The sequence below is a fragment of the Epinephelus lanceolatus genome, chromosome 22 (assembly GCF_041903045.1).
Source record: "Epinephelus lanceolatus isolate andai-2023 chromosome 22, ASM4190304v1, whole genome shotgun sequence".
Classification (NCBI taxonomy): Eukaryota; Metazoa; Chordata; class Actinopteri; order Perciformes; family Serranidae; genus Epinephelus; species Epinephelus lanceolatus.
Window position 1 is genome coordinate 21,795,331 of NC_135755.1, and position 26,353 is coordinate 21,821,683.

At 54.7% G+C, this 26,353-nt stretch overlaps 1 protein-coding gene across 1 annotated transcript in view; it reads right to left on the reverse strand.

Annotated features, from left to right (window-relative positions):
* Window positions 1-11,522: 11,522 nt before the first annotated feature.
* Window positions 11,523-26,353, reverse strand: part of LOC144459678 (uncharacterized) — an 89,943-nt gene continuing 75,112 nt past the window's right edge. Inside the window, exons 14-16 of the mRNA XM_078164117.1 lie at window positions 23,143-23,316; window positions 15,352-15,477; window positions 11,523-11,543 (exon numbers count right to left, since the gene is read on the reverse strand). Of these exons, the coding sequence (XP_078020243.1) occupies window positions 11,523-11,543; window positions 15,352-15,477; window positions 23,143-23,316 (321 nt within the window). The remainder of the gene's footprint in view (window positions 11,544-15,351; window positions 15,478-23,142; window positions 23,317-26,353) is intronic.

Genomic DNA, 26,353 nt, shown 5'->3' on the forward strand with positions numbered 1-26,353 from the left:
CGTTGGTGCAGCAGTTGTAGGTGACACTGTTGTAGGTGCGGCAGTTGTGGGTGACGCAGTTGTAGTTGCTGAAGTTGTAGGTGCAGCAGTTGAAGGGGCTGCAGTAGTCTGTGCACCTGTGGTGGGTGCAGCTGTCGTTGGTGCAGCAGTTGTCGGTGCTACCGTTGTAGGTGAGGCAGTTGTGTGTGACGCAGTTGTAGGTGCAGCAGTTGTCGGAGTTGCAGTTGTCGGTGCAGCAGTGGTAGGGGCAGCAGTTGAAGGTGCAGCTGTCGTTGGTGCAGCAGTTGTAAGTGCTACCGTTGTAGGTGAGGCAGTTGTGTGTGACGCAGTTGTAGGTGCAGCAGTTGTCGGAGTTGCAGTTGAAGGTGCAGCAGTGGTAGGGGAAGCAGTTGTAGGTGCAGCAGTTGAAGGTGCAGCTGTCGTTGGTGCAGCAGTTGTAGGTGCTACCGTTGTAGGTGCGGCAGTTGTCGGTGCTACAGTTGTAGGGGCTGCAGTTGTCGGTGCAGCAGTGGTAGGGGCTGCAGTTGAAGGTGCAGCAGTGGTAGGTGCAACAGTTGTTGGTGCAGGTGTTGTTGGTTCAGCAGTTGTAGGTGGTACCGTTGTAGGTGCAGCAGTTGTCGGTGATACGGTTGTAGGGGCTGCCGTTGTCGGTGCAGCAGTTGTAGGTGTAGCTGTCGTTGGTGCAACAGTTGTCGGTGCTATCGTTGTAGGTGTGGCAGTTGTGTGTGATGCAGTTGTAGGTGCAGCAGTTGTGGGAGCAACAGTGGTTTGTGCAGCTGTTGTAGTTGCTGCAGTGGTAGGCGCTGCAGTAGTCGGAGCAGCAGTTGAAGGTGCAGCAGTGGTCGGGACAGCAGTTGTTGGTGCTACAGTTGTAGGGGCTGCCGTTGTCAGTGCAGCAGTTGTAGGGGCTGCTGTTGTCTGTGCAGCTGTTGTAGGTGCAGCTGTCGTTGGTGCAGCAGTTGTAGGTGCTACCGTTGTAGGTGCGGCAGTTGTGGGTGAAGCAGTCGTAGGTGCTGACGTTGTAGGTGCAGCAGTTGAAGGGGCTGCTGTAGTCTGTGCACCTGTTGTAGGTGCAGCTATAGTTGGTGCAGCAATTGTAGGTGCCACTGTTGTAGGTGCGGCAGTTGTGGGTGACGCAGTCGTAGGTGATGAAGTTGTAGATGCAGCAGTTGAAGGGGCTGCTGTAGTCTGTGTAGCTGTTGTAGGTGCAGCTGTCGTTGGTGCAGCAGTTGTAGGTTCTACCGTTGCAGATGAGGCAGTTGTGTGTGACGCAGTTGTAAGTGCAGCAGTTGTCGGAGTTGCAGTTGAAGGTGCAGCAGTGGTAGGGGCAGCAGTTGTCGGTGCAGCAGTGGTAGGTGCAGCAGTTGAAGGTGCAGGTGTCGTTAGTGCAGCAGTTGTAGGCGCTATTGTTGTAGGTGCGGCAGTTGTGTGTGATGCAGTCTTAGGTGCAGCAGTCGAAGGTGCAGAAGTTGTAGTGGCAGCTGTTGTCGGTGCCACAAGTGTAGTGGCTGCAGTTGTTGGAGCGGCAGTTGAAGGTGCAGCAGTGGTCGGGACTGCAGTTGTTGCAGTTGTTGGTGCTACAGTTGTAGGGGCTGCCGTTGTCAGTTCAGCAGTTGTAGGGGCTGCTGTAGTCTGTGCAGCTGTTGTAGGTGCAGCTTTTGTTGGTGCAGCAGTTGTAGGTGCTACCGTTGTAGGTGAGGCAGTTGTGTGTGACGCAGTTGTAAGTGCAGCAGTTGTCGGAGTTGCAGTTGAAGGTGCAGCAGTGGTAGGGGAAGCAGTTGTAGGTGCAGCTGTCGTTGGTGCAGCAGTTGTAGGTGTTACCGTTGTAGGGGAGGTAGTTGTCTGTGCTACAGTTGTAGGAGCTGCAGTTGTCGGTGCAGCAGTGGTGGGGGCAGCAGTTGTCGGGGCTGCAGTTGAAGGTGCAGCAGCGGTAGGTGCAACAGTTGTTGGTGCAGGTGTTGTTGGTTTAGCAGTTGTAGGTGCTACCGTTGTAGGTGCAGCAGTTGTCGGTGCTACAGTTGTAGGGACTGCCGTTGTCGGTGCAGCAGTTGTAGGTGTAGCTGTCGTTGGTGCGGCAGTTGTGTGTGCTACCGTTGTAGGCGTGGCAGTTGTGTGTGATGCAGTTGTAGGTGCAGCAGTTGTGGGAGCAACAGTGGTTTGTGCAGCTGTTGTAGGTGCTGCAGTGGTAGGCGCTGCAGTAGTCGGAGTAGCAGTTGAAGGTGCAGCAGTGGTCGGGACAGCAGTTGTTGGTGCTACAGTTGTAGGTGCTGCCGTTGTCAGTGCAGCTGTTGTAGGTGCAGCTGTCATTGGTGCAGCAGTTGTAGGTGCTACCGTTGTAGGTGAGGCAGTTGTGTGTGACGCAGTTGTAAGTGCAGCAGTTGTCGGAGTTGCAGTTGAAGGTGCAGCAGTGGTAGGTGCAGCAGTTGAAGGTGCAGGTGTCGTTAGTGCAGCAGTTGTAGGTGCTATTGTTGTAGGTGTGGCAGTTGTGTGTGATGCAGTCGTAGGTGCAGCAGTCAAAGGTGCAGAAGTTGTAGGGACAGCTGTTGTCGGTGCTACAAGTGTAGTGGCTGCAGTTGTTGGAGCGGCATTTGATGGTGCAGCAGTGGTCAGGGCAGCAGTAGTCGGAGCAGCAGTTGAAGGTGCAGCAGTGGTCGGGACTGCAGTTCTTGGTGCTACAGTTGTAGGGGCTGCCGTTGTCAGTTCAGCAGTTGTAGGGGCTGCTGTAGTCTGTGCAGCTTTTGTAGGTGCAGCTGTCGTTGGTGCAGCAGTTGTAGGTGCTACCGTTGTAGGTGAGGAAGTTGTGTGTGACGCAGTTGTAGGTGCATCAGTTGTCGGTGCAGCAGTTAAAGGTGCAGCAGTGGTAGGGGAAGCAATTGTAGGTGCAGCAGTTGAAGATGCAGCTGTCGTTGGTGCAGCAGTTGTAGGTGCTACCGTTGTAGGTGCAGCAGTTGTCTGTGCTACAGTTGTAGGGGTTGCAGTTGACGGTGCAGCAGTGGTAGGGGCAGCAGTTGTCGGGGCTGCAGTTAAAGGTGCAGCAGTGGTAGATGCAACAGTTGTTGGTGCAGCTGTTGTTGGTTCAGCAGTTGTAGGTGCTACCGTTGTAGGTGCAGCAGTTGAAGGTGCAGCAGTGGTCGGGACAGCAGTTGTTGGTGCTACCGTTGTAGGTGCAGCAGTTGTCAGTGCTACAGTTGTAGGGACTGCCGTTGTCGGTGCAGCAGTTGTAGGTGTAGCTGTCGTTGGTGCAACAGTTGTCGGTGCTATCGTTGTAGGTGTGGCAGTTGTGTGTGATGCAGTTGTAGGTGCAACAGTTGTGGGAGCAACAGTGGTTTGTGCAGCTGTTGTAGGTGCTGCAGTGGTAGGCGCTGCAGTAGTCGGAGTAGCAGTTGAAGGTGCAGCAGTGGTCAGGACAGCAGTTGTTGGTGCTATAGTTGTAAGGGCTGCCGTTGTCAGTGCAGCAGTTGTAGGGGCTGCTGTAGTCTGTGCAGCTGTTGTAGGTGCAGCTGTCGTTGGTGCAGCAGTTGTAGGTGCTACCGTTGTAGGTGCGGCAGTTGTGGGTGAAGCAGTCGTAGGTGCTGACGTTGTAGGTGCAGCAGTTGAAGGTGCTGCTGTAGTCTGTGCACTTGTTGTAGGTGCAGCTGTAGTTGGTGCAGCAGTTGTAAGTGCCACCGTTGTAGGTGCGGCAGTTGTGGGTGACACGGTCGTAGGAGATGAAGTTGTAGATGCAGCAGTTGAAGGGGCTGCTGTAGTCTGTGTAGCTGTTGTAGGTGCAGCTGTCGTTGGTGCAGCAGTTGTAGGTGCTACTGTTGTAGGTGAGGCAGTTGTGTGTGAAGTAGTTGTAGGTGCAGCAGTTGTTGGAGTTGCAGTTGAAGGTGCAGCAGTGGTAGGGGAAGCAGTTGTAGGTGCAGCAGTTGAAGGTGCAGCTGTCGTTGGTGCAGCAGTTGTAGGTGCTACCGTTGTAAGGGAGGCAGTTGTCTGTGCTACATTTGTAGGGGCTGCAGTTGTCGGTGCAGCTGTGGTAGGGGCATCAGTTGTCGGGGCTGCAGTTGAAGGTGCAGCAGTGGTAGGTGCAACAGTTGTTGGTGCAGGTGTTGTTGGTTCAGCAGTTGTAGGTGCTACCGTTGTAGGTGCAGCAGTTGTCGGTGCTACAGTTGTAGGGGCTGCCGTTGTCGGTGCAGCAGTTGTAGATGTAGCTGTCGTTGGTGTGGCAGTTGTGGGTGCTACCGTTGTAGGCGTGGCAGTTGTGTGTGATGCAGTTGTAGGTGCAGCAGTTGTGGGAGCAACAGTGGTTTGTGCAGCTGTTGTAGGTGCTGCAGTGGTAGGCACTGCAGTAGTCAGAGTAGCAGTTGAAGATGCAGCAGTGGTCGGGACAGCAGTTGTTGGTGCTACAGTTGTAGGTGCTGCCGTTGTCAGTGCAGCAGTTGTAGGTGCAGCTGTCGTTGGTGCAGCAGTTGTAGGTGCTACCGTTGTAGGTGCGGCAGTTGTGGGTGAAGCAGTCGTAGGTGCTGACGTTGTAGGTGCAGCAGTTGAAGGGACTGCTGTAGTCTGTGCACCTGTTGTAGGTGCAGCTGTAGTTGGTGCAGCAGTTGTAGGTGCTACCGTTGTAGGTGCGGCAGTTGTGGGTGACGCAGTCGTAGGTGATGAAGTTGTAGGTGCAGCAGTTGAAGGGGCTGCTGTAGTCTGTGTAGCTGTTGTAGGTACAGCTGTCATTGGTGCAGCAGTTGTAGGTGCTACCGTTGTAGGTGAGACAGTTGTGTGTGACGCAGTTGTAAGTGCAGCAGTTGTCGGAGTTGCAGTTGAAGGTGCAGCAGTGGTAGGTGCAGCAGTTGAAGGTGCAGGTGTCGTTAGTGCAGCAGTTGTAGGTGCTATTGTTGTAGGTGTGGCAGTTGTGTGTGATGCAGTCGTAGGTGCAGCAGTCAAAGGTGCAGAAGTTGTAGGGACAGCTGTTGTCGGTGCTACAAGTGTAGTGGCTGCAGTTGTTGGAGCGGCAATTGATGGTGCAGCAGTGGTCAGGGCAGCAGTAGTCGGAGCAGCAGTTGAAGGTGCAGCAGTGGTCGGGACTGCAGTTGTTGGTGCTACAGTTGTAGGGGCTGCCGTTGTCAGTTCAGCAGTTGTAGGGGCTGCTGTAGTCTGTGCAGCTGTTGAAGGTGCAGCTGTCGTTGGTGCAGCAGTTGTAGGTGCTACCGTTGTAGGTGAGGCAGTTGTGTGTGACGCAGTTGTAGGTGCATCAGTTGTCAGAGTTGCAGTTGAAGGTGCAGCAGTGGTAGGGGAAGCAATTGTAGGTGCAGCAGTTGAAGATGCAGCTGTCGTTGGTGCAGCAGTTGTAGGTGCTACCGTTGTAGGTGCAGCAGTTGTCTGTGCTACAGTTGTAGAGGCTGCAGTTGACGGTGCAGCAGTTGTAGGTGTAGCTGTCGTTGGTGCAGCAGTTGTGGGTGCTACCGTTGTAGGTGTGGCAGTTGTGTGTGATGCAGTTGTAGGTGCAGCAGTTGTGGGAGCAACAGTGGTTTGTGCAGCTGTTGTAGGTGCTGCAGTGGTAGGCGCTGCAGTAGTCGGAGCAGCAGTTGAAGGTGCAGCAGTGGTCTGGACAGCAGATGTTGGTGCTACAGTTGTAGGGGCTGCCGTTGTCAGTGCAGCAGTTGTAGGGGCTGCTGTTGTCTGTGCAGCTGTTGTAGGTGCAGCTGTCGTTGGTGCAGCAGTTGTAGGTGCTACCGTTGTAGGTGCGGCAGTTGTGGGTGAAGCAGTCGTAAGTGCTGACATTGTAGGTGTAGCAGTTGAAGGGACTGCTGTAGTCTGTGCAGCTGTCGTTGGTGCAGCAGTTGTAGGTGACACTGTTGTAGGTGCGGCAGTTGTGGGTGACGCAGTTGTAGCTGCTGAAGTTGTAGGTGCAGCAGTTGAAGGAGCTGCAGTAGTCTGTGCACCTGTGGTGGGTGCAGCTGTCGTTGGTGCAGCAGTTGTCGGTGCTACCGTTGTAGGTGCGGCAGTTGTGGGTGAAGCAGTCGTAGGTGCTGACGTTGTAGGTGCAGCAGTTGAAGGTACTGCTGTAGTCTGTGCACCTGTTGTAGGTGCAGCTGTAGTTGGTGCAGCAGTTGTAAGTGCCACCGTTGTAGGTGCGGCAGTTGTGGGTGACACGGTCGTAGGTGATGAAGTTGTAGATGCAGCAGTTGAAGGGGCTGCTGTAGTCTGTGTAGCTGTTGTAGGTGCAGCTGTCGTTGGTGCAGTAGTTGTAGGTGCTACCGTTGTAGGTGAGGCAGTTGTGTTTGAAGCAGTTGTAGGTGCAGCAGTTGTTGGAGTTGCAGTTGAAGGTGCAGCAGTGGTAGGGGAAGCAGTTGTAGGTGCAGCAGTTGAAGGTGCAGCTGTCGTTGGTGCAGCAGTTGTAGGTGCTACCGTTGTAGGGGAGGCAGTTGTCTGTGCTACAGTTGTAGGGACTGCAGTTGTCGGTGCAGCTGTGGTAGGGGCAGCAGTTGTCGGGGCTGCAGTTGAAGGTGCAGCAGTGGTAGGTGCAACAGTTGTTGGTGCAGGTGTTGTTGGTTCAGCAGTTGTAGGTGCTACTGTTGTAGGTGTAGCAGTTGTCGGTGCTACCGTTGTAGGGGCTGCCGTTGTCGGTGCAGCAGTTGTAGATGTAGCTGTCGTTGGTGTGGCAGTTGTGGGTGCTACCGTTGTAGGCGTGGCAGTTGTGTGTGATGCAGTTGTAGGTGCAGCAGTTGTGGGAGCAACAGTGGTTTGTGCAGCTGTTGTAGGTGCTGCAGTGGTAGGCGCTGCAGTAGTCGGAGTAGCAGTTGAAGGTGCAGCAGTGGTCGGGACAGCAGTTGTCGGGGCTGCAGTTGAAGGTGCAGCAGTGGTAGGTGCAACAGTTGTTGGTGCAGGTGTTGTTGGTTCAGCAGTTGTAGGTGCTACTGTTGTAGGTGTAGCAGTTGTCGGTGCTACCGTTGTAGGGGCTGCCGTTGTCGGTGCAGCAGTTGTAGATGTAGCTGTCGTTGGTGTGGCAGTTGTGGGTGCTACCGTTGTAGGCGTGGCAGTTGTGTGTGATGCAGTTGTAGGTGCAGCAGTTGTGGGAGCAACAGTGGTTTGTGCAGCTGTTGTAGGTGCTGCAGTGGTAGGCGCTGCAGTAGTCGGAGTAGCAGTTGAAGGTGCAGCAGTGGTCGGGACAGCAGTTGTTGGTGCTACAGTTGTAGGGGCTGCCGTTGTCAGTGCAGCAGTTGTAGGGGCTGCTGTAGTCTGTGCAGCTGTTGTAGGTGCGGCAGTTGTGGGTGAAGCAGTTGTAGGTGCTACCGTTGTAGGTGCAGCAGTTGTCAGTGCTACAGTTGTAGGGACTGCCGTTGTCGGTGCAGCAGTTGTAGGTGTAGCTGTCGTTGGTGCAACAGTTGTGGGTGCTACCGTTGTAGGTGTGGCAGTTGTGTGTGATGCAGTTGTAGGTGTAACAGTTGTGGGAGCAACAGTGGTTTGTGCAGCTGTTGTAGGTGCTGCAGTGGTAGGCGCTGCAGTAGTCGGAGTAGCAGTTGAAGGTGCAGCAGTGGTCGGGACAGCAGTTGCTGGTGCTACAGTTGTAGGGGCTGCCGTTGTAGGTGCAGCAGTTGAAGGGGCTGCTGTAGTCTGTGCACCTGTTGTAGGTGTAGCTGTCGTTGGTGCAGCAGTTGTAGGTGCTACCGTTGTAGGTGCGGAAGCTGTGGGTGAAGCAGTCGTAGGTGCTGACGTTGTAGGTGCAGCAGTTGAAGGGGCTGCTGTAGTCTGTGCACCTGTTGTAGGTGTAGCTGTATTTGGTGCAGCAGTTGTAGGTGCCACCGTTGTAGGTGCGGCAGTTGTGGGTGACGCAGTCGTAGGTGATGAAGTTGTAGATGCAGCAGTTGAAGGGACTGCTGTAGTCTGTGTAGCTGTTGTAGGTGCAGCTGTCGTTGGTGCAGCAGTTGTAGGTGCTACCGTTGTAGGTGAGGCAGTTGTGTGTGACGCAGTTGTAAGTGCAGCAGTGGTCGGGGTTGCAGTTGAAGGTGCAGCAGTGGTAGGGGCAGCAGTTGTCGGTGCAGCAGTTGTAGGTGCAGTAGTTGAAGGGGCAGCTGTCGTTAGTGCAGCAGTTGTAGGTGCTATCGTTGTAAGTGCGGCAGTTGTGTGCGATGCAGTCGTAGGTGCAGCAGTCGCAGGTGCAGAAGTTGTAGGGGCAGCTGTTGTTGGAGCGGCATTTGATGGTGCAGCAGTTGTCGGGGCAGCAGTTGTCGGTGCTCCAGTTGTAGGGCTTGCAGTTGTTGGTGTGGCAGTTGATGGTGCAGCAGTGGTTGGGAAGGCAGTTGTCTGTGCTGCAATAGTCGGAACAGCAGTTGAAGGTGCAGCAGTGGTCGGGACTGCAGTTGTTGGTGCTACAGTTGTAGGGGCTGCCGTTGTCAGTTCAGCAGTTGTAGGGGCTGCTGTAGTCTGTGCAGCTGTTGTAGGTGCAGCTGTCGTTGGTGCAGCAGTTGTAGGTGCTACCGTTGTAGGTGAGGCAGTTGTGTGTGACGCAGTTGTAGGTGCATCAGTTGTCGGAGTTGCAGTTGAAGGTGTAGCAGTGGTAGGGGAGGCAGTTGTAGGTGCAGCAGTTGAAGGTGCAGCTGTCGTTGGTGCAGCAGTTGTAGGTGCTACCGTTGTAGGGGAGGCAGTTGTCTGTGCTACAGTTGTAGGGGCTGCAGTTGTCGGTGCAGCAGTGGTATGGGCAGCAGTTGTCGGGGCTGCAGTTAAAGGTGTAGCAGTGGTAGGTGCAACAGTTGTTGGTGCAGGTGTTGTTGGTTCAGCAGTTGTAGGTGCTACCGTTGTAGGTGCAGCAGTTGTCGGTGCTACAGTTGTAGGGACTGCCGTTGTTGGTGCAGCAGTTGTGGGTGCTACCGTTGTAGGTGTGGCAGTTGTGTGTGATGCAGTTGTAGGTGCAGCAGTTGTGGGAGCAACAGTGGTTTGTGCAGCTGTTGTAGGTGCTGCAGTGGTAGGCGCTGCAGTAGTTGGAACAGCAGTTGAAGGTGCAGCAGTGGTCGGGACAGCAGTTGTTGGTGCTACAGTTGTAGGGGCTGCCGTTGTCAGTGCAGCAGTTGTAGGGACTGCTGTAGTCTGTGCAGCTGTTGTAGGTGCAGCTGTCGTTGGTGCAGCAGTTGTAGGTGCTACCGTTGTAGGGGAGGCAGTTGTCTGTGCTACATCTGTAGGGGCTGTAGTTGACAGTGCAGCAGTGGTAGGGGCAGCAGTTGTCGGGGCAGCAGTTGTCGGGGCTGCAGTGGTAGGTGCAATAGTTGTTGGTGCAGGTGTTGTTGGTTCAGCAGTTGTAGGTGCTACCGTTGTAGGTGCAGCAGTTGTCGGTGCTACAGTTGTAGGGGCTGCCGTTGTCGGTGCAGCAGTTGTAGGTGAAGCTGTCGTTGGTGCAGCAGTTGTGGGTGCTACCGTTGTAGGTGTGGCAGTTGTGTGTGATGCAGTTGTAGGTGCAGCAGTTGTGGGAGCAACAGTGGTTTGTGCAGCTGTTGTAGGTGCTGCAGTGGTAGGCGCTGCAGTAGTCGGAGCAGCAGTTGAAGGTGCAGCAGTGGTCGGGACAGCAGTTGTTGGTGCTACAGTTGTAGGGGCTGCCGTTGTCAGTGCAGCAGTTGAAGGGGCTGCTGTTGTCTGTGCAGCTGTTGTAGGCGCAGCTGTCATTGGTGCAGCAGTTGTAGGTGCTACCGTTGTAGCTGCGGCAGTTGTGGGTGAAGCAGTCTTAGGTGCTGACGTTGTAGGTGCAGCAGTTGAATGGGCTGCTGTAGTCTGTGCATCTGTTGTAGGTGCAGCTGTAGTTGGTGCAGCAATTGTAGGTGCCACTGTTGTAGGTGCGGCAGTTGTAGTTGTAGCTGTCGTTGGTGCAGCAGTTGTAGGTGCTACCGTTGTAGGTGTGGCAGTTGTGGGTGAAGCAGTCGTAGGTGCTGACGTTGTAGGTGCAGCAGTTGAAGGGGCTGCTGTAGTCTGTGCACCTGTTGTAGGTGCAGCTGTAGTTGGTGAAGCAGTTGTAGGTCCTACCGTTGTAGGTGCGGCAGTTGTGGGTGACACAGTCGTAGGTGATGAAGTTGTAGGTGCAGCAGTTGAAGGGGCTGCTGTAGTCTGTGTAGCTGTTGTAGGTGCAGCTGTCATTGGTGCAGCAGTTGTAGGTGCTACCGTTGTAGGTGAGGCAGTTGTGTGTGACGCAGTTGTAAGTGCAGCAGTTGTCGGAGTTGCAGTTGAAGGTGCAGCAGTGGTAGGTGCAGCAGTTGAAGGTGCAGGTGTCGTTTGTGCAGCAGTTGTAGGTGCTATTGTTGTAGGTGTGGCAGTTGTGTGTGATGCAGTCGTAGGTGCAGCAGTCAAAGGTGCAGAAGTTGTAGGGACAGCTATTGTCGGTGCTACAAGTGTAGTGGCTGCAGTTGTTGAAGCGGCATTTGATGGTGCAGCAGTGGTCAGGGCAGCAGTAGTCGGAGCAGCAGTTGAAGGTGCAGCAGTGGTCGGGACTGCAGTTGTTGGTGCTACAGTTGTAGGGGCTGCCGTTGTCAGTTCAGCAGTTGTAGGGGCTGCTGTAGTCTGTGCAGCTGTTGTAGGTGCAGCTGTCGTTGGTGCAGCAGTTGTAGGTGCTACCGTTGTAGGTGAGGCAGTTGTGTGTGACGCAGTTGTAGGTGCATCAGTTGTCGGAGTTGCAGTTGAAGGTGCAGCAGTGGTAGGGGAAGCAATTGTAGGTGCAGCAGTTGAAGATGCAGCTGTCGTTGGTGCAGCAGTTGTCGGTGCTACCGTTGTAGGGGAGGCAGTTGTCTGTGCTACAGTTGTAGGGGCTGCAGTTGACGGTGCAGCAGTGGTAGGGGCAGCAGTTGTCGGGGCTGCAGTTAAAGGTGCAGCAGTGGTAGATGCAACAGTTGTTGGTGCAGCTGTTGTTGGTTCAGCAGTTGTAGGTGCTACCGTTGTAGGTGCAGCAGTTGAAGGTGCAGCAGTGGTCGGGACAGCAGTTGTTGGTGCTACAGTTGTAGGGGCTGCCATTGTCAGTGCAGCAGTTGTAGGGGCTGCTGTAGTCTGTGCAGCTGTTGTAGGTGCGGCAGTTGTGGGTGAAGCAGTTGTAGGTGCTACCGTTGTAGGTGCAGCAGTTGTCAGTGCTACAGTTGTAGGGACTGCCGTTGTCGGTGCAGCAGTTGTAGGTGTAGCTGTCGTTAGTGCAACAGTTGTCGGTGCTACCGTTGTAGGTGTGGCAGTTGTGTGTGATGCAGTTGTAGGTGCAACAGTTGTGGGAGCAACAGTGGTTTGTGCAGCTGTTGTAGGTGCTGCAGTGGTAGGCACTGCAGTAGTCGGAGTAGTAGTTGAAGGTGCAGCAGTGGTCGGGACAGCAGTTGCTGGTGCTACAGTTGTAGGGGCTGCCGTTGTCAGTGCAGCAGTTGTAGGGGCTGCTGTTGTCTGTGCAGCTGTTGTAGGTGCAGCTGTCGTTGGTGCAGAAGTTGTAAGTGCTACCGTTGTAGGTGCGGCAGTTGTGGGTGAAGCAGTTGTAGGTGCTGACGTTGTAGGTGCAGCAGTTGTAGGTGCAGCTGTCGTTGGTGCAGCAGTTGTAGGTGCTACCGTTGTAGGTGCGGAAGCTGTGGGTGAAGCAGTTGTAGGTGCTGACGTTGTAGGTGCAGCAGTTGAAGGGACTGCTGTAGTCTGTGTAGCTGTTGTAGGTGCAGCTGTCGTTGGTGCAGCAGTTGTAGGTGCTACCGTTGTAGGTGAGGCAGTTGTGTGTGACGCAGTTGTAAGTGCAGCAGTGGTCGGGGTTGCAGTTGAAGGTGCAGCAGTGGTAGGGGCAGCAGTTGTCGGTGCAGCAGTTGTAGGTGCAGCAGTTGAAAGTGCAGCTGTCGTTAGTGCAGCAGTTGTAGGGGCTGCTGTAGTCTGTTCAGCTGTTGTAGGTGCAGCTGTCGGTGGTGCAGCAGTTGTAGGTGCTACCGTTGTAGGTGCTGCAGTTGTGGGTGAAGCAGTCGTAGGTGCTGAAGTTGTAGGTGCAGCAGTTGAAGGGGCTGCTGTAGTCTGTGCAGCTGTTGTTGGTGCAGCAGTTGTAGGTGACACTGTTGTAGGTGCGGCAGTTGTGGGTGACGCAGTTGTAGCTGCTGAAGTTGTAGGTGCAGCAGTTGAAGGGGCTGCAGTAGTCTGTGCACCTGTGGTGGGTGCAGCTGTCGTTGGTGCAGCAGTTGTCGGTGCTACCGTTGTAGGTGAGGCAGTTGTGTGTGACGCAGTTGTAGGTGCAGCAGTTGTCGGAGTTGCAGTTGTCGGTGCAGTAGTGGTAGGTGCAGCAGTTGAAGGTGCAGCTGTCGTTGGTGCAGCAGTTGTAGGTGCTACCGTTGTAGGTGAGGCAGTTGTGTGTGACGCAGTTGTAGGGGCTGCAGTTGTCGGTGCAGCAGTGGTAGGAGCAGCAGTTGTCGGGGCTGCAGTTGAAGGTGCAGCAGTGGTAGGTGCAACAGTTGTTGGTGCAGGTGTTGTTGGTTCAGCAGTTGTAGGTGCTACCGTTGTAGGTGCAGCAGTTGTCGGTGCTACAGTTGTAGGGGCTGCCGTTGTCGGTGCAGCAGTTGTAGGTGTAGCTGTCGTTGGTGCAGCAGTTGTGGGTGCTACCGTTGTAGGTGTGGCAGTTGTGTGTGATGCAGTTGTAGGTGCAGCAGTTGTGGGAGCAACAGTGGTTTGTGCAGCTGTTGTAGGTGCTGCAGTGGTAGGCGCTGCAGTAGTCGGAGCAGCAGTTGAAGGTGCAGCATTGGTTGGGACAGCAGTTGTTGGTGCTACAGTTGTAGGGGCTGCCGTTGTCAGTGCAGCAGTTGTAGGAGCTGCTGTAGTCTGTGCAGCTGTTGTAGGTGCAGCTGTCGTTGGTGCAGCCGTTGTAGGTGCTACCGTTGTAGGTGCGGCAGTTGTGTGTGAGGCAGTCGTAGCTGCAGCAGTCGAAGGTCTAGAAGTTGTAGGGGCAGCTCTTGTCTGTGCTACAATTGTAGGGGCTGTAGTTGGCAGTGCAGCAGTGGTAGGGGCAGCAGTTGTCGGGGCTGCAGTGGTAGGTGCAACAGTTGTTGGTGCAGGTGTTGTTGGTTCAGCAGTTGTAGGTGCTACCGTTGTAGGTGCAGCAGTTGTCGGTGCTACAGTTGTAGGGGCTGCCGTTGTCGGTGCAGCAGTTGTAGGTGAAGCTGTCGTTGGTGCAGCAGTTGTGGGTGCTACCGTTGTAGGTGTGGCAGTTGTGTGTGATGCAGTTGTAGGTGCAGCAGTTGTGGGAGCAACAGTGGTTTGTGCAGCTGTTGTAGGTGCTGCAGTGGTAGGCGCTGCAGTAGTCGGAGCAGCAGTTGAAGGTGCAGCAGTGGTCGGGACAGCAGTTGTTGGTGCTACAGTTGTAGGGGCTGCCGTTGTCAGTGCAGCAGTTGTAGGGGCTGCTGTTGTCTGTGCAGCTGTTGTAGGCGCAGCTGTCGTTGGTGCAGCAGTTGTAGGTGCTACCGTTGTAGCTGCGGCAGTTGTGGGTGAAGCAGTCGTAGGTGCTGACGTTGTAGGTGCAGCAGTTGAATGTGCTGCTGTAGTCTGTGCATCTGTTGTAGGTGCAGCTGTAGTTGGTGCAGCAATTGTAGGTGCCACTGTTGTAGGTGCAGCAGTTGTAGTTGTAGCTGTTGTTGGTGCAGCAGTTGTCGGTGCTGCCGTTGTAGGTGCGGCAGTTGTGTGTGATGCAGTTGTAGGTGCAACAGTTGTAGGAGCAACAGTGGTTTGTGCAGCTGTTGTAGGTGCTGCAGTGGTAGGCGCTGCAGTAGTCGGAGTAGCAGTTGAAGGTGCAGCAGTGGTAGATGCAACAGTTGTTGGTGCAGCTGTTGTTGGTTCAGCAGTTGTAGGTGCTACCGTTGTAGGTGCAGCAGTTGAAAGTGCAGCAGTGGTCGGGACAGCAGTTGTTGGTGCTACAGTTGTAGGGGCTGCCATTGTCAGTGCAGCAGTTGTAGGGGCTGCTGTAGTCTGAGCAGCTGTTGTAGGTGTGGCAGTTGTGGGTGAAGCAGTTGTAGGTGCTACCGTTGTAGGTGCAGCAGTTGTCAGTGCTACAGTTGTAGGGGCTGCCCTTACCAGTGCAGCAGTTGTAGTTGTAGCTGTCGTTGGTGCAGCAGTTGTCCGTGCTACCATTGTAGGTGCGGCAGTTGTGTGTGATGCACTTGTAGGTGCAACAGTTGTGGGAGCAACAGTGGTTTGTGCAGCTGTTGTAGGTGCTGCAGTGGTAGGCGCTACAGTAGTCGGAATAGCAGTTGAAGGTGCAGCAGTGGTCGGGACAGCAGTTGTTGGTGCTACAGTTGTAGGGGCTGCCGTTGTCAGTGCAGCAGTTGTAGGTGCAGCTGTCATTGGTGTAGCAGTTGTAGGTGTAGCTGTCATTGGTGCAGCAGTTGTGGATGCTACCGTTGTAGGTGTGGCAGTTGTGTGTGATGCAGTTGTAGGTGTAGCAGTTGTGGGAGCAACAGTGGTTTGTGCAGCTGTTGTAGGTGCTGCAGTAGTCGGAACAGCAGTTGAAGGTGCAGCAGTGGTCGGGACAGCAGTTGTTGGTGCTATAGTTGTAGGTGCGGCAGTTGTGGGTGAAGCAGTCGTAGGTGCTGACGTTGTAGGTGCAGTGGTTGAAGTTGCTGCTGTAGTCTGTGCACCTGTTGTAGGTGCAGCTGTAGTTGGTGCAGCAGTTGTAAGTGCCACCGTTGGAGGTGCGGCAGTTGTGGATGACACGGTCGTAGGTGATGAAGTTGTAGATGCAGCAGTTAAAGGGGCTGCTGTAGTCTGTGTAGCTGTTATAGGTGCAGCTGTCGTTGGTGCAGCAGTTGTAGGTGCTACCGTTGTAGGTGAGGCAGTTGTGTGTGAAGCAGTTGTAGGTGCAGCAGTTGTTGGAGTTGCAGTTGAAGGTGCAGCAGTGGTAAGGGAAGCAGTTGTAGGTGCAGCAGTTAAAGGTGCAGCTGTCGTTGGTGCAGCAGTTGTAGGTGCTACCGTTGTAGGGGAGGCAGTTGTCTGTGCTACAGTTGTAGGGGCTGCAGTTGTCGGTGCAGCTGTGGTAGGGGCAGCAGTTGTCGGGGCTGCAGTTGAATGTGCAGCAGTGGTAGGTGCAACAGTTGTTGGTGCAGGTGTTGTTGGTTCAGCAGTTGTAGGTGCTACCGTTGTAGGTGCAGCAGTTGTCAGTGCTACAGTTGTAGGGGCTGCCCTTACCAGTGCAGCAGTTGTAGTTGTAGCTGTCGTTGGTGCAGCAGTTGTCCGTGCTACCATTGTAGGTGCGGCAGTTGTGTGTGATGCACTTGTAGGTGCAACAGTTGTGGGAGCAACAGTGGTTTGTGCAGCTGTTGTAGGTGCTGCAGTGGTAGGCGCTACAGTAGTCGGAATAGCAGTTGAAGGTGCAGCAGTGGTCGGGACAGCAGTTGTTGGTGCTACAGTTGTAGGGGCTGCCGTTGTCAGTGCAGCAGTTGTAGGTGCAGCTGTCATTGGTGTAGCAGTTGTAGGTGTAGCTGTCATTGGTGCAGCAGTTGTGGATGCTACCGTTGTAGGTGTGGCAGTTGTGTGTGATGCAGTTGTAGGTGTAGCAGTTGTGGGAGCAACAGTGGTTTGTGCAGCTGTTGTAGGTGCTGCAGTAGTCGGAACAGCAGTTGAAGGTGCAGCAGTGGTCGGGACAGCAGTTGTTGGTGCTATAGTTGTAGGTGCGGCAGTTGTGGGTGAAGCAGTCGTAGGTGCTGACGTTGTAGGTGCAGTGGTTGAAGTTGCTGCTGTAGTCTGTGCACCTGTTGTAGGTGCAGCTGTAGTTGGTGCAGCAGTTGTAAGTGCCACCGTTGGAGGTGCGGCAGTTGTGGATGACACGGTCGTAGGTGATGAAGTTGTAGATGCAGCAGTTAAAGGGGCTGCTGTAGTCTGTGTAGCTGTTATAGGTGCAGCTGTCGTTGGTGCAGCAGTTGTAGGTGCTACCGTTGTAGGTGAGGCAGTTGTGTGTGAAGCAGTTGTAGGTGCAGCAGTTGTTGGAGTTGCAGTTGAAGGTGCAGCAGTGGTAAGGGAAGCAGTTGTAGGTGCAGCAGTTAAAGGTGCAGCTGTCGTTGGTGCAGCAGTTGTAGGTGCTACCGTTGTAGGGGAGGCAGTTGTCTGTGCTACAGTTGTAGGGGCTGCAGTTGTCGGTGCAGCTGTGGTAGGGGCAGCAGTTGTCGGGGCTGCAGTTGAATGTGCAGCAGTGGTAGGTGCAACAGTTGTTGGTGCAGGTGTTGTTGGTTCAGCAGTTGTAGGTGCTACCGTTGTAGGTGCAGCAGTTGTCGGTGCTACAGTTGTAGGGGCTGCCGTTGTCGGTGCAGCAGTTGTAGGTGTAGCTGTCGTTGGTGCAGCAGTTGTGGGTGCTACCGTTGTAGGTGTGGCAGTTGTGTGTGATGCAGTTGTAGGTGCAGCAGTTGTGGGAGCAACAGTGGTTTGTGCAGCTGTTGTAGGTGCTGCAGTGGTAGGCGCTGCAGTAGTCGGAACAGCAGTTGAAGGTGCAGCAGTGGTCGGGACAGGAGTTGTTGGTGCTACAGTTGTAGGGGCTGCCGTTGTCAGTGCAGCAGTTGTAGGGACTGCTGTAGTCTGTGCAGCTGTTGTAGGTGCAGCTGTCGTTGGTGCAGCAGTTGTAGGTGCTACCGTTGTAGGGGAGGCAGTTGTCTGTGCTACATTTGTAGGGGCTGTAGTTGACAGTGCAGCAGTGGTAGGGGCAGCAGTTGTCGGGGCTGCAGTTGAAGGTGCAGCAGTGGTAGGTGCAACAGTTGTTTGTGCAGGTGTTGTTGGTTCAGCAGTTGTAGGTGCTACCGTTGTAGGTGCAGCAGTTGTAGGTGCTACCGTTGTAGGTGCGGCAGTTGTGGGTGAAGCAGTCGTAGGTGCTGACGTTGTAGGTGCAGCAGTTGAAGGGGCTGCTGTAGTCTGTGTACCTGTTGTAGTTGCAGCTGTAGTTGGTGCAGCAGTTGCAGGTGCCACCGTTGTAGGTGCGGCAGTTGTGGGTGACGCAGTCGTAGGTGATGAAGTTGTAGATGCAGCAGTTAAAGGAGCTGCTGTAGTCTGTGTAGCTGTTGTAGGTGCAGCTGTTGTTGGTGCAGCAGTTGTAGGTGCTACCGTTGTAGGTGAGGCACTTGTGTGTGACGCAGTTGTAAGTGCAGCAGTTGTTGGACTTGAAGTTGAAGGTGCAGCAGTGGTAGGGGCAGCAGTTGTCGGTGCAGCAGTTGTAGCTGCAGCAGTTGAAGATGCAGCTGTCGTTAGTGCAGCAGTTGTAGGTACTATCGTTGTAGGTGCGGCAGTTGTGTGTGATGCAGTCGTAGGTGCAGCAGTCGAAGGTGCAGAAGTTGTAGGAGCAGCTGTTGTAGGTGCTACAAGTGTAGTGGCTGCAGTTGTTGGAGCGGCATTTGATGGTGCAGCAGTGGTCGGGGCAGCAGTTGTCGGTGCTCCAGTTGTAGGGCCTGCAGTTGTTGGTGCAGCAGTTGATGGTGCAGCAGTGGTAGGGGAGGCAGTTGTCGGTGCTACAGTTGTAGGGGCTGCAGTTGACGGTGCAGCAGTGGTAGGGGCAGCAGTTGTCGGGGCTGCAGTCGAAGGTGCAGCAGTCGAAGGTGCAGAAGTTGTAGGGACAGTTGTTGTCGGTGCAGCAGTTGTAGTGGCTGCAGTTGTTGGAGCGGCAGTTGATGGTGCAGCAGTGGTCGGGGCAGAAGTTGTCGGTGCTCCAGTTGTAGGGCCTGCAGTTGTTGGTGCAGCAGTGGTAGGGGAGGCAGTTGTCTGTGCTACAGTTGTAGGGGCTGGAGTTGACTGTGCTGCAGTTGAAGGTGCAGCAGTTGTAGGTGCAGCAGTTGTCGGTGCTACAGTTGTAGGGGCTGCCGTTGTCGGTGCAGCAGTTGTAGGAACAATTGTAGTCTGTGCAGCTGTTGTAGGTGCAGCTGTTGTTGGTGCAGCTGTTGTAGGTGTTACCGTTGTAGGTGCAGTAGGTGTGGGTGACGCAGTAGTAGTAGCTGCATTTTTCAGTGCAGCTGTTGTAAGTGCAGCAGTTGTTGGGGGAGCAGTCGAAGGTGCAGCAGTGGCAGCTGCAGCAGTCGTCATTGCAGCAGTTGTTGGAGCGGCAGTTGTATGTCCTGCACTTGTGGGAGCAACAGTGGTTTGTGCAGCTGTTGTAGGTGCTGCAGTGGTAGGCGTTGCAGTAGTCGGAGCAGCAGTTGAAGGTGCAGCAGTGGTCGGGACAGCAGTTGTTGGTGCTACAGTTGTAGGGGCTGCCATTGTCAGTGCAGCAGTTGTAGGGGCTGCTGTAGTCTGTTCAGCTGTTGTAGGTGCAGCTGTCGGTGGTGCAGCAGTTGTAGGTGCTACCGTTGTAGGTGCTGCAGTTGTGGGTGAAGCAGTCCTAGGTGCTGAAGTTGTAGGTGCAGCAGTTGAAGGGGCTGCTGTAGTCTGTGCAGCTGTTGTTGGTGCAGCAGTTGTAGGTGACACTGTTGTAGGTGCGGCAGTTGTGGGTGACGCAGTTGTAGCTGCTGAAGTTGTAGGTGCAGCAGTTGAAGGGGCTGCAGTAGTCTGTGCACCTGTGGTGGGTGCAGCTGTCGTTGGTGCAGCAGTTGTCGGTGCTACCGTTGTAGGTGAGGCAGTTGTGTGTGACGCAGTTGTAGGTGCAGCAGTTGTCGGAGTTGCAGTTGTCGGTGCAGTAGTGGTAGGTGCAGCAGTTGAAGGTGCAGCTGTCGTTGGTGCAGCAGTTGTAGGTGCTACCGTTGTAGGTGAGGCAGTTGTGTGTGACGCAGTTGTAGGGGCTGCAGTTGTCGGTGCAGCAGTGGTAGGAGCAGCAGTTGTCGGGGCTGCAGTTGAAGGTGCAGCAGTGGTAGGTGCAACAGTTGTTGGTGCAGGTGTTGTTGGTTCAGCAGTTGTAGGTGCTACCGTTGTAGGTGCAGCAGTTGTCAGTGCTACAGTTGTAGGGACTGCCGTTGTCGGTGCAGCAGTTGTAGGTGTAGCTGTCGTTGGTGCAACAGTTGTCGGTGCTACCGTTGTAGGTGTGGCAGTTGTGTGTGATGCAGTTGTAGGTGCAACAGTTGTGGGAGCAACAGTGGTTTGTGCAGCTGTTGTAGGTGCTGCAGTGGTAGGCGCTGCAGTAGTCGGAGCAGCAGTTGAAGGTGCAGCAGTGGTCGGGACAGCAGTTGTTGGTGCTACAGTTGTAGGGGCTGCCGTTGTCAGTGCAGCAGTTGTAGGGGCTGCTGTTGTCTGTGCAGCTGTTGTAGGTGCAGCTGTCGTTGGTGCAGCAGTTGTAGGTGCTACCGTTGTAGGTGCGGCAGTTGTGTGTGACGCAGTTGTAAGTGCAGCAGTTGTCGGAGTTGCAGTTGAAGGTGCAGCAGTGGTAGGGGCAGCAGTTGTCGGTGCAGCAGTGGTAGGTGCAGCAGTTGAAGGTGCAGGTGTCGTTAGTGCAGCAGTCGTAGGTGCTATTGTTGTAGGTGCGGCAGTTGTGTGTGATGCAGTCGTAGGTGCAGCAGTCGAAGGTGCAGAAGTTGTAGGAGCAACTGTTGTCGGTGCCACAAGTGTAGTGGCTGCAGTTGTTGCAGTTGTTGGTGCTACAGTTGTAGGGGCTGCCGTTGTCTGTTCAGCAGTTGTAGGGGCTGCTGTAGTCTGTGCAGCTGTTGTAGGTGCAGCTGTTGTTGGTGCAGCAGTTGTAGGTGCTACCGTTGTAGGTGAGGCAGTTGTGTGTGACGCAGTTGTAGGTGCATCAGTTGTCGGAGTTGCAGTTGAAGGTGCAGCAGTCGTAGGGGAAGCAGTTGTAGGTGCAGCAGTTGAAGGTGCAGCTGTCGTTGGTGCAGCAGTTGTAAGTGTTACCGTTGTAGGGGAAGCAGTTGTCTGTGCAGCAGTTGTAGGGGCTGCAGTTGTCGGTGCAGCAGTGGTAGGAGCAGCAGTTGTTGGGGTTGCAGTTGAAGGTGCAGCAGTGGTAGGTGCAACAGTTGTTGGTGCAGGTGTTGTTGGTTCAGCAGTTGTAGGTGCTACCGTTGTAGGTGCAGCAGTTGTCGGTGCTACAGTTGTAGGGGCTGCCGTTGTCGGTGCAGCAGTTGTAGGTGTAGCTGTCGTTGGTGCGGCAGTTGTGTGTGCTACCGTTGTAGGTGTGGCAGTTGTGTGTGATGCAGTTGTAGGTGCAGCAGTTGTGGGAGCAACAGTGGTTTGTGCAGCTGTTGTAGGTGCTGCAGTGGTTGGCGCTGCAGTAGTCGGAGTAGCAGTTGAAGGTGCAGCAGTGGTCGGGACAGCAGTTGTTGGTGCTATAGTTGTAGAGGTTGCCGTTGTCAGTGCAGCAGTTGTAGGTGCAGCTGTCGTTGGTACAGCAGTTGTAGGTGCTACCGTTGTAGGTGCGACAGTTGTGGGTGAAGCAGTCGTAGGTCCTGACGTTGTAGGTGCAGCAGTTGAAGGGGCTGCTGTAGTCTGTGCACCTGTTGTAGGTGCAGCTGTAGTTGGTGCAGCAGTTGTAGGTGCTACCGTTGTAGGTGCAGCAGTTGTGGGTGACGCAGTCATAGGAGATGAAGTTGTAGGTGCAGCAGTTGAAGGTGCAGCTGTCGTTGGTGCAGCAGTTGTAGGTGCTACCGTTGTAGGTGAGGCAGTTGTGTGTGACGCAGTTGTAGGGGCTGCAGTTGTCGGTGCAGCAGTGGTAGGGGCAGCAGTTGTCGGGGCTGCAGTTGAAGGTGCAGCAGTGTTAGGTGCAACAGTTGTTGGTGCAGGTGTTGTTGGTTCAGCAGTTGTAGGTGCTACCGTTGTAGGTGCAGCAGTTGTCGGTGCTACAGTTGTAGGGGCTGCCGTTGTCGGTGTAGCAGTTGTAGGTGTAGCTGTCGTTGGTGCAGCAGTTGTGGGTGCTACTGTTGTAGGTGTGGCAGTTGTGTGTGATGCAGTTGTAGGTGCAGCAGTTGTGGGAGCAACAGTGGTTTGTGCAGCTGTTGTAGGTGCTGCAGTTGTAAGCGCTGCAGTAGTCGGAGCAGCAGTTGAAGGTGCAGCATTGGTTGGGACAGCAGTTGTTGGTGCTACAGTTGTAGGGGCTGCCGTTGTCAGTGCAGCAGTTGTAGGGGCTGCCGTTGTCTGTGCAGCTGTTGTAGGGGCAGCTGTCGTTGGTGCAGCAGTTGTAGGTGCTACCGTTGTAGGTGCGGCAGTTGTGTGTGATGTAGTCGTAGCTGCAGCAGTCGAAGTTCCAGAAGTTGTAGGGACAGCTGTTGTCTGTGCTACAGTTATAGGGGCTATAGTTGGCAGTGCAGCAGTGGTAGGGGCAGCAGTTGTCGGGGCTGCAGTTGAAGGTGCAGCAGTGGTAGGTGCAACAGTTGTTGGTGCAGGTGTTATTGGTTCAGCAGTTGTAGGTGGTATCGTTGTAGGTGCAGCAGTTGTCAGTGCTACAGTCGTAGGGGCTGCCGTTGTCGGTGCAGCAGTTGTAAGTGAAGCTGTCGTTGGTGCAGCAGTTGTGGGTGCTACCGTTGTAGGTGTGGCAGTTGTGTGTGATGCAGTTGTAGGTGCAGCAGTTGTGGGAGCAACAGTGGTTTGTGCAGCTGTTGTAGGTGCTGCAGTGGTAGGCGCTGCAGTAGTCGGAGCAGCAGTTGAAGGTGCAGCAGTGGTCGGGACTGCAGTTGTTGGTGCTACAGTTGTAGGGGCAGCCGTTGTCAGTTCAGCAGTTGTAGGGGCTGCTGTAGTCTGTGCAGCTGTTGTAGGTGCAGCTGTCGTTGGTGCAGCAGTTGTAGGTGCTACCGTTGTAGGTGAGGCAGTCGTGTGTGACGCAGTTGTAGGTGCAGCAGTTGTCGGAGTTGCAGTTGAAGGTGCAGCAGTGGTAGGGGAAGCAGTTGTTGGTGCAGCAGTTGAAGGTGCAGCTGTCGTTGGTGCAGCAGTTGTAGGTGTTACCGTTGTAGGGGAGGCAGTTGTCTGTGCTACAGTTGTAGGGGCTGCAGTTGTCTGTGCAGCAGTGGTAGGGGCAGCAGTTGTCGGGGCTGCAGTTGAAGGTGCAGCAGTGGTAGGTGCAACAGTTGTTGGTGCAGGTGTTGTTGGTTCAGCAGTTGTAGGTGCTACCGTTGTAGGTGCAGCAGTTGTCGGTGCTACAGTTGTAGGGGCTGCCGTTGTCGGTGCAGCAGTTGTAGGTGTAGCTGTCGTTGGTGCGGCAGTTGTGCGTGCTACCGTTGTAGGTGTGGCAGTTGTAGGTGCAGCAGTTGTGGGAGCAACAGTGGTTTGTGCAGCTGTTGTAGGTGCTGCAGTGGTAGGCGCTGCAGTAGTCGGAGCAGCAGTTGAAGGTGCAGCATTGGTTGGGACAGCAGTTGTTGGTGCTACAGTTGCAGGGGCTGCCGTTGTCAGTGCAGCAGTTGTAGGGGCTGCTGTAGTCTGTGCAGCTGTTGTAGGTGCAGCTGTCGTTGGTGCAGCCGTTGTAGGTGCTACCGTTGTAGGTGCGGCAGTTGTGTGTGATGCAGTCGTAGCTGCAGCAGTCGAAGGTCCCGAAGTTGTAGGGACAGCTGTTGTCTGTGCTACAGTTGTAGGGGCTGTAGTTGGCAGTGCAGCAGTGGTAGGGGCAGCAGTTGTCGGGGCTGCAGTTGAAGGTGCAGCAGTGGTCGGGACAGCAGTTGTTGGTGCTACAATTGTAGGTGCTGCCGTTGTCAGTGCAGCAGTTGTAGGTGCAGCTGTCGTTGGTGCAGCAGTTGTAGGTGCTACCGTTGTAAGTGCGGCAGTTGTGGGTGAAGCAGTCGTAGGTGCTGACGTTGTAGGTGCAGCAGTTGAAGGGGCTGCTGTAGTCTGTGCACCTGTTGTAGGTGCAGCTGTAGTTGGTGCAGCAGTTGTAGGTGCTACCGTTGTAGGTGCGGCAGTTGTGGGTGACGCAGTCGTAGGTGATGAAGTTGTAGGTGCAGCAGTTGAAGGGGCTGCTGTAGTCTGTGTAGCTGTTGTAGGTGCAGCTGTCATTGGTGCAGCAGTTGTAGGTGCTACCGTTGTAGGTGAGGCAGTTGTGTGTAACGCAGTTGTAAGTGCAGCAGTTGTTGGAGTTGCAGTTGAAGGTGCAGCAGTGGTAGGTGCAGCAGTTGAAGGTGCAGGTGTCGTTAGTGCAGCAGTTGTAGGTGCTATTGTTGTAGGTGTGGCAGTTGTGTGTGGTGCAGTCATAGGTGCAGCAGTCAAAGGTGCAGAAGTTGTAGGGACAGCTGTTGTCGGTGCTACAAGTGTAGTGGCTACAGTTGTAGGGGCTGCAGTTGACGGTGCAGCAGTGGTAGGGGCAGCAGTTGTCGGGGCTGCAGTCGAAGGTGCAGCAGTCGAAGGTGCAGAAGTTGTAGGGACAGTTGTTGTCGGTGCAGCAGTTGTAGTGGCTGCAGTTGTTGGAGCGGCAGTTGATGGTGCAGCAGTGGTCGGGGCAGAAGTTGTCGGTGCTCCAGTTGTAGGGCCTGCAGTTGTTGGTGCAGCAGTGGTAGGGGAGGCAGTTGTCTGTGCTACAGTTGTAGGGGCTGGAGTTGACGGTGCTGCAGTTGAAGGTGCAGCAGTTGTAGGTGCAGCAGTTGTCGGTGCTACAGTTGTATGGGCTGCCGTTGTCGGTGCAGCAGTTGTAGGAGCAGTTGTAGTCTGTGCAGCTGTTGTAGGTGCAGCTGTTGTTGGTGCAGCTGTTGTAGGTGTTACCGTTGTAGGTGCAGTAGGTGTGGGTGACGCAGTAGTAGTAGCTGCATTTGTCAGTGCAGCTGTTGTAAGTGCAGCAGTTGTTGGTGGAGCAGTCGAAGGTGCAGCAGTGGTAGCTGCAGCAGTCGTCATTGCAGCAGTTGTTGGAGCGGCAGTTGTATGTCCTGCATTTGTGGGAGCAACAGTGGTTTGTGCAGCTGTTGTAGGTGCTGCAGTGGTAGGCGTTGCAGTAGTCGGAGCAGTGGTTGAAGGTGCAGCAGTGGTCGGGACAGCAGTTGTTGGTGCTACAGTTGTAGGGGCTGCCATTGTCAGTGCAGCAGTTGTAGGGGCTGCTGTAGTCTGTCCAGCTGTTGTAGGTGCAGCTGTCGGTGGTGCAGCAGTTGTAGGTGCTACCGTTGTAGGTGCTGCAGTTGTGGGTGAAGCAGTCGTAGGTGCTGAAGTTGTAGGTGCAGCAGTTGAAGGGGCTGCTGTAGTCTGTGCAGCTGTTGTTGGTGCAGCAGTTGTAGGTGACACTGTTGTAGGTGCGGCAGTTGTGGGTGACGCAGTTGTAGCTGCTGAAGTTGTAGGTGCAGCAGTTGAAGGGGCTGCAGTAGTCTGTGCACCTGTGGTGGGTGCAGCTGTCGTTGGTGCAGCAGTTGTAGGTGCTACCGTTGTAGGTGAGGCAGTTGTGTGTGACGCAGTTGTAGGGGCTGCAGTTGTCGGTGCAGCAGTGGTAGGAGCAGCAGTTGTCGGGGCTGCAGTTGAAGGTGCAGCAGTGGTAGGTGCAACAGTTGTTGGTGCAGGTGTTGTTGGTTCAGCAGTTGTAGGTGCTACCGTTGTAGGTGCAGCAGTTGTCGGTGCTACAGTTGTAGGGGCTGCCGTTGTCGGTGCAGCAGTTGTAGGTGTAGCTGTCGTTGGTGCAGCAGTTGTGGGTGCTACCGTTGTAGGTGTGGCAGTTGTGTGTGATGCAGTTGTAGGTGCAGCAGTTGTGGGAGCAACAGTGGTTTGTGCAGCTGTTGTAGGTGCTGCAGTGGTAGGCGCTGCAGTAGTCGGAGCAGCAGTTGAAGGTGCAGCATTGGTTGGGACAGCAGTTGTTGGTGCTACAGTTGTAGGGGCTGCCGTTGTCAGTGCAGCAGTTGTAGGGGCTGCTGTAGTCTGTGCAGCTGTTGTAGGTGCAGCTGTCGTTGGTGCAGCCGTTGTAGGTGCTACCGTTGTAGGTGCGGCAGTTGTGTGTGATGCAGTCGTAGCTGCAGCAGTCGAAGGTCCAGAAGTTGTAGGGGCAGCTGTTGTCTGTGCTACAATTGTAGGGGCTGTAGTTGGCAGTGCAGCAGTGGTAGGAGCAGCAGTTGTCGGGGCTGCAGTGGTAGGTGCAGGTGTTGTTGGTTCAGCAGTTGTAGGTGCTACCGTTGTAGGTGCAGCAGTTGTCGGTGCTACAGTTGTAGGGGCTGCCGTTGTCGGTGCAGCAGTTGTAGGTGAAGCTGTCGTTGGTGCAGCAGTTGTGGGTGCTACCGTTGTAGGTGTGGCAGTTGTGTGTGATGCAGTTGAAGGTGCAGCAGTTGTGGGAGCAACAGTGGTTTGTGCAGCTGTTGTAGGTGCTGCAGTGGTAGGCGCTGCAGTAGTCGGAGCAGCAGTTGAAGGTGCAGCAGTGGTTGGGACAGCAGTTGTTGGTGCTACAGTTGTAGGGGCTGCCGTTGTCAGTGCAGCAGTTGTAGGGGCTGCTGTTGTCTGTGCAGCTGTTGTAGGCGCAGCTGTCGTTGGTGCAGCAGTTGTAGGTGCTACCGTTGTAAGTGCGGCAGTTGTGTGTGAAGCAGTCGTAGGTGCTGACGTTGTAGGTGCAGCAGTTGAAGGGGCTGCTGTAGTCTGTGCACCTGTTGTAGGTGCAGCTGTAGTTGGTGCAGCAGTTGTAGGTGCTACCGTTGTAGGTGAGGCAGTTGTGTGTGACGCAGTTGTAGGGGCTGCAGTTGTCGGTGCAGCAGTGGTAGGAGCAGCAGTTGTCGGGGCTGCAGTTGAAGGTGCAGCAGTGGTAGGTGCAACAGTTGTTGGTGCAGGTGTTGTTGGTTCAGCAGTTGTCGGTGCTACAGTTGTAGGGGCTGCCGTTGTCGGTGCAGCAGTTGTAGATGTAGCTGTCGTTGGTGCAGCAGTTGTGTGTGCTACCGTTGTAGGTGTGGCAGTTGTGTGTGATGCAGTTGTAGGTGCAGCAGTTGTGGGAGCAACAGTGGTTTGTGCAGCTGTTGTAGGTGCTGCAGTGGTAGGCGCTGCAGTAGTCGGAGCAGCAGTTGAAGGTGCAGCATTGGTTGGGACAGCAGTTGTTGGTGCTACAGTTGTAGGGGCTGCCGTTGTCAGTGCAGCAGTTGTAGGGGCTGCTGTAGTCTGTGCAGCTGTTGTAGGTGCAGCTGTCGTTGGTGCAGCCGTTGTAGGTGCTACCGTTGTAGGTGCGGCAGTTGTGTGTGATGCAGTCGTAGCTGCAGCAGTCGAAGGTCCAGAAGTTGTAGGAACAGCTGTTGTCTGTGCTACAGTTGTAGGGGCTGTAGTTGGCAGTGCAGCAGTGGTAGGGGCAGCAGTTGTCGGGGCTGCAGTTGAAGGTGCAGCAGTGGTAGGTGCAACAGTTGTAGGTGCAGCAGTTGTCGGTACTACAGTTGTAGGGACTGCCGTTGTCGGTGCTACAGTTGTAGGCGCTGCCGTTGTCGGTGCAGCAGTTGTAGGTGTAGCTGTCGTTGGTGCGGCAGTTGTGCGTGCTACCGTTGTAGGTGTGGCAGTTGTAGGTGCAGCAGTTGTGGGAGCAACAGTGGTTTGTGCAGCTGTTTTAGGTGCTGCAGTGGTAGGCGCTGCAGTAGTCGGAGTAGCAGTTGAAGGTGCAGCAGTGGTCGAGACA